At 41.9% G+C, this 10,570-nt stretch overlaps 1 protein-coding gene across 1 annotated transcript; it reads left to right on the top strand.

The window, feature by feature from the left end:
• The first annotated feature begins 6,457 nt into the window (after positions 1–6,457).
• LOC149668675 (uncharacterized) lies at positions 6,458–10,280 on the top strand. The gene is made up of 5 exons (XM_089840421.1): positions 6,458–6,561; positions 6,642–7,099; positions 8,200–8,254; positions 9,970–10,193; positions 10,258–10,280. The coding sequence occupies exons 1-5, from the start codon at positions 6,458–6,460 to the stop codon at positions 10,278–10,280; spliced, it is 864 nt and encodes a 287-aa protein (XP_089696547.1).
• The last annotated feature ends 290 nt before the right edge of the window (positions 10,281–10,570 follow it).

Below are 10,570 nucleotides of genomic sequence, written 5' to 3'. Positions count from 1 at the left end.
CTTGAGGGTGCTTGTGGGTACTTGTGGGTGCTTGTGGGTACTTGTGGGTGTTTGTAGGTACTTGTGGGTGTTTGTAGGTACTTGTGGGTGCTTGTAGGTACTTGTGGGTGCTTGTAGGTACTTGTGGGTGCTCGTAGGTACTTGTGGGTGCTTGTAGGTACTTGTGGGTGCTTGTAGGTACTTGTGGGTGTTTGTAGGTACTTGTGCGTGTTTGTAGGTACTTGTGCGTGTTTGTAGGTACTTGTGCGTGTTTGTAGGTACTTGTGGGTGTTTGTAGGTACTTGTTCGTGTTTGTAGGTACTTGTGCGTGTTTGTAGGTACTTGTGCGTGTTTGTAGGTACTTGTTCGTGTTTGTAGGTACTTGTGGGTGTTTGTAGGTACTTGTGCGTGATTGTAGGTACTTGTGCGTGTTTGTAGGTACTTGTGCGTGTTTGTAGGTACTTGTGGGTGCTTGTAGCTACTTGTGCGTGCTTGTAGGTACTTGTGGGTGCTTGTAGGTACTTGTGGGTGCTTGTAGGTACTTGTGGGTGTTTGTAGGTACTTGTGCGTGTTTGTTGGTACTTGTGCGTGTTTGTAGGTACTTGTGCGTGTTTGTAGGTACTTGTGGGTGTTTGTAGGTATTTTCGTGTTTGTAGGTACTTGTGGGTGTTTGTAGGTACTTGTGCGTGTTTGTAGGTACTTGTGCGTGTTTGTAGGTACTTGTGGGTGCTTGTAGCTACTTGGTCGTGCTTGTAGGTACTTGTGGGTGCTTGTAGGTACTTGTGGGTACTTGTAGGTACTTGTGGGTGCTTGTAGGTACTTGTGGGTGCTTGTAGGTACTTGTGCGTGTTTGTAGGTACTTGTGCGTGTTTGTAGGTACTTGTGGGTGCTTGTAGCTACTTGTGCGTGCTTGTAGGTACTTGTGGGTGCTTGTAGGTACTTGTGGGTGCTTGTAGGTACTTGTGGGTGCTTGTAGGTACTTGTGCGTGTTTGTAGGTACTTGTGCGTGTTTGTAGGTACTTGTGCGTGTTTGTAGGTACTTGTGGGTGTTTGTAGGTACTTGTTCGTGTTTGTAGGTACTTGTGGGTGTTTGTAGGTACTTGTGCGTGTTTGTAGGTACTTGTGCGTGTTTGTAGGTACTTGTGGGTGCTTGTAGCTACTTGGTCGTGCTTGTAGGTACTTGTGGGTGCTTGTAGGTACTTGTGGGTGCTTGTAGGTACTTGTGGGTGCTTGTAGGTACTTGTGGGTGCTTGTAGGTACTTGTGGGTGTTTGTAGGTACTTGTGGGTGTTTGTAGGTGTTTGTAGGTACTTGTGGGTGTTTGTAGTTACTTGTGGGTGTTTGTAGGTATTTGTGGGTGTTTGTAGGTACTTGTGGTTGTTTTCAGGTACTTGTGGGTGTTTGCAGGTACTTGTGGGTGTTTGCAGGTACTTGTGGGTGTTTGCAGGTACTTGTGGGTGTTTGTAGGTACTTGAGGGTGCTTGTAGGTACTTGTGGGTGTTTGTAGGTACTTGTGGCTGCTTGTAGGTACTTGTGGGTGCTTGTCCCGGGTGCTTGTGGGTACTTGCCCCGGGTGCTTGTGGGCACTTGCCCCGGGTGCTTGTGGGCGCTTGCCCCGGGTGCTTGTTTGCGCTTGCCCCGGGTGCTTGTGGGTACTTGCCCCGGGTGTTTGTGGGTACTTGCCCCGGGTGTTTGTGGGTTCTTGTCCCGGGTGTTTGTGGGTTCTTGCCCCGGGTGTTTGTGGTTTCTTGCCCCGGGTGTTTGTGGGTTCTTGCCCCGGGTGTTTGTGGGTTCTTGCCCCGGGTGTTTGTGGGTTCTTGCCCCGGGTGTTTGTGGGTTCTTGCCCCGGGTGTTTGTGGGTTCTTGCCCCGGGTGTTTGTGGGTTCTTGCCCCGGGTGTTTGTGGGTTCTTGCCCCGGGTGTTTGTGGGTTCTTGCCCCGGGTGTTTGTGGGTTCTTGCCCCGGGTGTTTGTGGGTTCTTGCCCCGGGTGTTTGTGGGTTCTTGCCCCGGGTGTTTTTGGGTTCTTGCCCCGGGTGTTTGTGGGTTCTTGCCCCGGGTGTTTGTGGGTTCTTGCCCCGGGTGTTTGTGGGTTCTTGCCCCGGGTGTTTGTGGGTTCTTGCCCCGAGTGTTTGTGGGTTCTTGCCCCGGGTGTTTGTGGGTTCTTGCCCCGGGTGTTTGTGGGTTCTTGCCCAAACTTTTAATGATTTACGTTTTTTTTTGAAGTATCATTATAAATAAATGTCTGATTGAGCTAAAGTTATGGCCCCCTTCAGAATTATATGTTTCTGCTTAGTGCAGATTTTGAAAATGTAAAACTGTTTCTTAACATCCTTAATTAAAATGAAGACTGAAGGAACAGATATTAATCAAAAATGTCTTGATTAGAATCAAGTCCTAAAAAGTATCGATAAGACTGAGCTTATCACTTGACATATTCATTACCCGGTAGCATCCGTACCGAAGACTCGATATACACGTCCCGTTCGTTGGTACGCGAATCTCGTGAAACTACGTCGACGAACCCGACATAATGTGGCGGGATAACTGTAGCTTCGCGTGCCCATAAGTGTACGGTAGGCTTAGGTAATTCTGGGATAGTCAAATCCTTTAGACACCCATCTCCATCGGGATTCTCCGTTCGTTCTTCAAAAATTCGAACAGTTTCCGTACGTTTGACCACTACCACGTGTGGCTATTCGGTGAAAGGCTGACCAATCATTAAAGGTATAGCTTGGGTCTCGTCTGGGACGACGTACATTTCTACGTCCGCAGTAGCCTGGTCAACTTTTAATGCTACGTTACATAGACCCTCTGGCTTCGTACGTCCAGAGCCGTATCCGCCTATGTAAAAGTCCTTTTCGGTTTCCCTGCATTCGAGCTGGAGTTCAATAGCATCGCTGTGACGCATCGTGACGCATTTACTGCCCATATCGACGTAGGCCTTTATTGCGTTCCCGTCCATGAAATACTTGACATTTCCATCAGCATCAGCTCCTTTGCTATCGACGCACATCTGAGCAGGCGTGTTAGGAGTCGGCTTCGACGAGCAGTGCTGGGCGTCGTGCCCAATTTTGTTGCAGACACTACATCTGGCTTTGCGTTGAGGCTTGGGGCAATCCCTTGAATAATGTCCGTATTTTTCGCAGTTATAGCAAAGCGATTCTCCCCTTTCATTCACGTATGGTTTACGGTTACCCGAACGCGATTTCTTTACTCCGCCGAGCGCGGCTGTATTACCCGTTTCGGAGACCGATGGCTTCCGCCCGTTCGCGTCCCGCGACCGATCGTTATTAGAACTTCGCGTCCTTTCGTTCTGATTACTTTTCTCTTTATTCCGCCCGGAAGTTTGAAGCCTTTCTTCAAGTTGTCTAATACACAACAGTAGCTCCGGAGGAGTTGCAAACTCGCGCACGCTCAACGCCGTGATGAGCGAATCGTCATTCAGACCCGTTATCAGGTACTCAATCATGGAGTCGTTAGAGAGGCCACAAAGCCTAGCTTTGGATATCTTATCGTGATAGTAGACCTCCAGGTTCTCCCCAGGTCGCCGTACGCGTTGCTCCATCTCCCTGTACAACCGCTGCGTACCCTTCGCGGGAGGGAACCATTCCGTTAACAACTCCTTCAAATCGCCCCACGAACGTACGACGACGTCGAGGGACTCGTACCAAACTTAAGCCGTGCCCTTTAATTTCGGGAGAGCGCAGCATATCGTGTGGCTGTCGGACCAACCATATGCTCGGGCACAATCGTCCACCTTTTTGATCCACATTCTAGAATCTTGGTGAGGTGCACCAACAGGATCGAAATCCGGTATCATTTTCATCGAGTCCGTAACGTTATGCGAATTACCGTGGTTACGTTTGCCCGCCGCAGCTAACGTTTGCTGTACGGCAACGGCGACCGCGGCTTGTATCGACTGCTCGAAGGCCGCTAGGGATATATACCCCGCCGGAGCGATGCCTCCTTGGCCATTGTTATCTCCATTACCTTCCGCCATCGTGGACGTCTCTTCGGGATCGGAAACTTCGTCGTTGAAATTTTCCTCTACGGGGAAAACTCGATTCGCGCTGGTTCGTGCGCGGTAAAATTGTTCGTCGTTAGACTGGAGGTCCGCTGCTCTTCTGCAATCTCGGCAGACTTTCGGGGCAGATTCGGGAAGTCTTTCACTCCTACGTGTGTGGGGGCAATCTTCTGTATATTTTTGCATTAATTACGCGATGCGAAATACACAGTGGTCATTAAACGTGGACCCGTCGATTAGCCTAACCACCCTGGAGTATCGTTAAGACTTTAACCCTAGGCGCGTACCTCGTGTCGTTATTATTACTTTAAATTAATCGTAATTCATCAAGTCCTCGCGTGGCGTTAATTGTCCATAATCCCACTTCTGAGATGTAAGCGAATGTTTAACGTAAGTCAAGATAATTAGTTTTAGGATTAGGATTAAATAAATAACATCGTGATGAATAATAAAGGAAAGTAAAAGTTTAATGTTCGTTTCAAAAATAAATACGTCTTACTCCATTGCGATCCGGAACGAGAGAGAGGGATCCCTTCGTTCCTCACGTGTGAAAAGTCCCAAAATCAAAAGGGGGGAAGGTAAACGAGGGGCATAAAGGCCCCTAGATTGATGGAACGCGTATCGCCATCTACCCTCAGGAAATGGCGCTAACAAGAGGAAGATGTCATCAGTGACGAAAGTGAATTTATACTCTCGTTTATGAAATGCAACAAAAGTTAAGATCGAAAGAAAACACTTTTTTAAAAACTCGAGTTTCGGTTGGTCTACTAAATGAATGAAAATTCGCGAAAAAGTCATCGATTGCACTAAGTAACAAAGTATTATACAATTTGATACTTATGAATTACTTTTGATTAAATGGGCTGTATGTTAGTTTGTTGTCGATTCAGTACTTTTCGAAAATTATTTCTCGAGTAAATCCGCAAACTTATGAAATATTTTATCATAGACTAAGCTACTTCGGTTCGTTCTCAAGTTGGTACACACAAGGCCTAGTATGTCTTAATCGGCAGTCTTATTTGGATTGTGAGTGGAAATTAGCTTGAAGGGGATCGATTCTCGCATTCCGAGTGCACCCAGGCACCCAAATAATTAAAAAGCGCAGTCTTAGGAAACTCTTTGCGTGTTTCACCTTATTTTCCGAGCCTACGAGGCTTACTTTCAATTTGAGGCAAGAGTGAATATTATAGACTTTCGAACCTATAATGTTGTTTACTTCAGTTCTAATGGAAACAGAGCAGAAATAATGGGGGTTTTCGATGATGAAGTTCTTGTTTTGTGGCGGCATCTTATGGATTTCGTTGAATCAAAAGAAAATAATCTCTTTTGCCAGCTTGAAGTCAATAAAATATTTTTGAAAAAAATTATTACAATGGCAGTATCCTATGGAAAAACTATGCCTAAAAGTTTCATCATACTTTATGATAAAAGAAAAATCATTTTATATTTGGGAAGAATTTTTACTCAAAATAATTTTAGCGATATAAATAGTCCAATACACCGAGAGGTATTTGTTTTACAACAAGACATGAATATTCGAATAATTTGTTAATTTAGCCTTTAAATACGTATAAAAGAGTCCAGAAAAGTCATTCCACCCTAAAATGCGCGTTAGCTATGGGTTCCAAAAAGCGAGAGTAAAGTCAGATCAGTAATGAGTTCCACCATCCATAAGTTTGTCCTAAATTTGTCCGTAAGTTTCAAAACACTGGTTACTGAGAGCTTGCAATTGAAAATTATCATCGGATAAATTGCTGTCTTGGTTTTAGTAGAAGCTGCATTGCTGCTCGACTTCGTGGATTTTTCCTCTACTAGGATGAAGCGTGTTGTATTCCTCCGCGAGCTCTCAGTAAAGCATTGTTAAGTGTCAGTAGTATTTATTTGCTGGTCCCAAAACAGTACAGTGGAAGGCAGGGGAGGATGGGAGGATTGCAAGATGGCGGATGAGACTTTGTACGTAAACCTTTTGATTGACTCACCCCTCTCTCAGACCGGTAAGAGGGCGTTTATGATTGACCCACCCCTCTCATCCCCGCACCTGCAAGGGGTGTTTTTGATTGACAGGTCAATGAAGCGTGTTTGATTCTCGGATGTAGAAGTACATACATTGGAGTATGAAGATAGGGTGAATTATGATTTAAGAAATAAACAGTATTTTAATATGTTAATTAGATTAAAATTTGAACCATTAATTTCTCCGGTATTAATCAAATGGTTAAGGGGGTATGAAACTCCAGATCACGTTGGGGGAAAATAAAGAATCCCAGTAAAAACCCAGCTCGACCGATTATTCTAGATCATTCTAGAAAAATCAAAATTCCCCGTAAAACCCAAGTTAACGATGTTTAAGGCCATGACGTAAAATGTACAGTCAAATTTGTAGATTGTTCGAGAATATTCTTACAGAAAAAACCCACGGTGTAAACACCAATAATGTACAGTCAAAGCTAGGATGATGATCTTATTAAATAGTATAAATAGCCAGGGCCCCAAGTTAAACCACCATCACAATCTCACTCAAGCTCGACGAGGAAGAAAGGAACAGCCACCAAGTACAATGTAAGTATAGTTTCTGTGTACTTGTTATTTTTAAAGTTATAGTTTGAAAGTAAACCTTAGTTTTTTTTTCTATTTGACAGAATGTCTGCCGTAGTGCTATTTCCCCTATCAGATGAGAAAGTAATTGAGGTTACCCCGAAGTTAGACGTACGACTAGGGTTCAAAGAAAGTTCAACGGGACTAATTTTACAAGAGTCTGAATTAAATGAGCTATGCAACAGGAAGGATGAAATATTCAAGTTCTTTGAAACCGACGACGCCCCGGAGACATCATGGTTCTTTACCGGTTCCGAAACGAAGCGTGTGGAGTTGCGAACATATCGAGACCGTAAGATTATAGACATCAGGGAACTATACCCTGGAACAGGTGCTATGTACGGCAAGTTCTTCCCGACAAAGAAGGGATTCGCCGTTGGACACTACCTTGCCAAGACGTTAATGGATACGTATATAGACGTAATCACATTTCTTAACGAGGCGAATCGGGTGCGCACATTATTAAGAAAATGTATTGTAGAAAAATTGAAATCAAACATCCGTAAATGCTGTTACGGATGAAGTATTGACCACCCCTCCCAAACTCAACAAGTTTGTTAAAATGGATGGGAAATGCGTGTTTCTATGAACTTTGACACCGCGATAAGTAACCTGGATTATGTAGAAATATATAAGATATTTACCTTAAGCACTTTTTTAAGTGACGAATTTTGTAAGTCTATGATTGGTCAAATCGTATGTAATGCCAAAAAATATTTGTAAATAAAAGACAACTTGATTCTTAAAAAGTGATTCATTCCTTAAAATGGACTTCAGCTTACAACACCCATTTAATGGCCTCATAGCCGGGGCGACACAATCGGGAAAATCATACTTTGTAGCTAACCTTATAAAGTATAAGGATATATGTATATCACCCTCTCCAGATACATACACTGAATATCAACCGAAATTATTTAATTCGGTGTTGGATCACACGCCTTCCGTAGAATTTCACGAAGGTATATTAAATGTGAATATATTAGACCCCAATATCAAGAATTTTGTTATACTTGATGATTTACTTTGTGAAATATCCAATAACAAGGATGTAACTAATTTGTTCATACGGGGCTCGCACCATAAAAACACCTCTGTTTTTATTTTGATGCAAAATTTTTATTACCCCGGGAAGGAAATTAGAATATTAAATTTAAACGCCAAATAATTGATAAAATTCAAATCTCCTCGAGATAAATCTGGCATTTTTCATTTAGCAAAACAAATTTGCCCCACTAACAGTAAATAGGTTATCGACGCCTTTCATCAGGCAATTGCTAGAGACTTTGGGTATTTATGGGTTGATTTAAAGCCAAAAACGTCAGATGGTCACAGACTACGAACGGGACTCATACCGGGGAAGAAGCTTTGGTCTACTATACTCATAAATCATCCATAGCCAGCTCTAATCTGCAATGAAGTGTACTTTTTAGCCACATGTTATTTACGATGAGCTATTAGTTTGACCTGGTGTGTAGAGGAAGATGATGATGTGGATGATGTTTCGTTCGTTATTTTTAAATAGTACTTCGTAAAACCACTTCTAGGTGGTGCTGGCTCCATAATTTTTTTGTCAACGATTTTTAAATTTATAATATTTAGTTTCTTCTCCATCGCCACCGGGAATCGAACCGCGGACCTACGGAATGCCAGCTTGGTACGTACTGCCTTAGCTTGTTGAAAGAGGGTTGCAGAGATAGTAGGAGAGAGAACGAAAGTATATAGGAGCTGTCCGAGCTACACTTAGTGAGCACCAAGAGAGAGAGGAATGGAAGGGATGTAGGACTGGTCCGAGTGGGGGAGGATTCTATAGAAGCGCTTTTTGGCAATTTTACCCCATGAATCTTTTGGTTTCTTCTTAGCTAAAAGGTATCGATGGGACTAATAGTTTTACCTGACTAGTAGTAGTAGTAGTATTAGTAATTAAATTAGGAACGGGCGTTATCGATATGTTATTCACGTTGCCAAGCAGCCATTGAAAAATGTTTCCCCCTGACCTGTATATTAGGGGATATTTTACTAGAAGTATATTTATTGTAGTAGGGATAGCAAGAGTATGTAAACGATGTGGCTTAATTATGGGCTAGACCATCTTGTTGTTTCTATATCTATACACTTTTGGCACTATTTTTGCATGAAGGGTTCGATTTAGAAAAGGGTCGAATTCGTCGATATAACCGACCAACCGTAATGTCTTTTGTTTTGCACGGTATGTTTTGTCAGTCTGTTTATAGGGAATCCAAACGTAGAGTGGGTAAATATTATGTTTGAAAACACGTTATCGTCCATATTTTAAACTTTTTCACGTCCATCTCTTCTAACTCTGTTTAGTTTAATTACGAAAATATTGACCAGATTCTCTGGGGCGCGAATAAGTAATCATAAAACTTAATTTAAGTTCTTCATCGCGTCAAGCCTCAAGATTTCTTTAACTTATTATATTTCGTTTAGGAGTGCCCTAGCAACAGTTTCGTGAGTTGCAGCAGTGAGTGGTCAACAATGCGTGCAGATAAACGGGATAATTACGTTTCTCTTCACCTTCGATTAGTCTGACCTAGCCTGATGAAGATGTAACATATTTTAGGCTCGTATTTGCAAAAGGAGAGTGAAAAGGTGAAATCTTTCGTACGTACTCTGATCTTAAGTGAACACCATAATGGCGCTGAACGACGCGAGAATTGACAACACCCGTTTTTGCAGTCCATCTTTCTATTTAGTCTGTACTAAGCCTCTGCCAGAGCATCACCAGGCGTCGCTTGATGAGAATCTATGACGTCTCACCTGTGTCTAACTTCGTGACCAGCTATTATCCTCCTTGCTTATACTCGAACTTATTTGCGGAAAATTGAGCAATCGTAAGATTATTTCTAAAAGTGAAAGTAAATAACTCATTGTACTGTACATTCGCAATGCACTGTTATCGACAAATCATAACACTTTCCCCTTTCAAAATCACCTATCCCTCTTTTCACTCTCCCATTAAAAAGACGAAGGAATGCTACAACAACATCCGTGAACATCATCAACATCTTTCGACCAAGTGAAACTGTGTACACCAAACGATGTAATTTTCAATTATATTTGATTCGTACTTTCACTGACGTGACAATATAACGGACCAACAGTAATGACTTTTTGTGAGCTTGTTTATAGTGGAATCCAATCTTAGAATGGGTAAATATTGCCAAAAAAACTGTTCTCGTACATCTTAACCTTCTTTACGTTCAAACTTTTCTAATCATGGTTTAATCTAATTAAGAAAATATTGACCATATTCCCTGTTGCGGAAAAAAAGTAATCATAGAACTAAATCAACCTTCTACATCACGTCAAGCTTTAAGATTTCTTATAATTATTCTGTTTTGTATTCAGTTACCATAGTTACAGTTTCATAAGCGGCAGTGAATGGTTAACAACCACAACATTAAAAGTGGTGTTATCAACGCCAGGCCCAAAACTTTGCAAATACCCTATGCCAAAATTCTACTCAAAGTCAAATACAAACGTTTCTTACAATTCCATTAAATTTACTCGTACTCCAAAATGGCGCCAACAGAATTTGAATTCCTGGGAAATAATCGATATTTTAAATATAGGTAGAATTAGTTTTTTTAAGTCTTCAATAAAATTGATGATTTGAAAATTAATCAATTATTATAGGTTCGCCCAAGAGACTTCCGTAAACGTAACGACATTTACGGTGAGTCTACCAACATTCACTCGCGAGTCTCAGAACGAGTTCATTTATTGATGGCAATAAAGTTCAAATATTTATTTCTAGGAAGCGTGGAAGATTGAGAGCCACGCGTCATTTTTCAAAATCATGGCGGATTATTTAAAACGATCCCTCAACATAAAGTATTTTTCATATTATTTTGAAATAGATTCCAGTAATTTTTTCGGGCGATTATCCAAAATTTTTAACGATTAAAAGTGGAATTTTAATTTTTTCTTTAAATATTATATTAATCGT

The sequence above is a fragment of the Phalangium opilio genome, unplaced genomic scaffold (genome assembly GCF_054372755.1).
Source record: "Phalangium opilio isolate 3A_F unplaced genomic scaffold, DU_Popi_V2 ptg000054l_1, whole genome shotgun sequence".
NCBI classification, from domain to species: Eukaryota; Metazoa; Arthropoda; class Arachnida; order Opiliones; family Phalangiidae; genus Phalangium; species Phalangium opilio.
This window is presented reverse-complemented; position numbering and strand designations above follow the sequence as displayed.

Bases quoted from the DNA above. Each gene is read 5' to 3' on its own strand.
- LOC149668675 (XM_089840421.1), top strand. From the start codon at position 6,458: ATGATCTTATTAAATAGTATAAATAGCCAGGGCCCCAAGTTAAACCAC. The intron at 7,100-8,199 runs GTAAATGCTGTT...TATAATATTTAG, and splicing joins AAAATTGAAATCAAACATCC to TTTCTTCTCCATCGCCACCG. The intron at 10,194-10,257 runs GTAGAATTAGTT...CAATTATTATAG, and splicing joins AATCGATATTTTAAATATAG to GTTCGCCCAAGAGACTTCCG.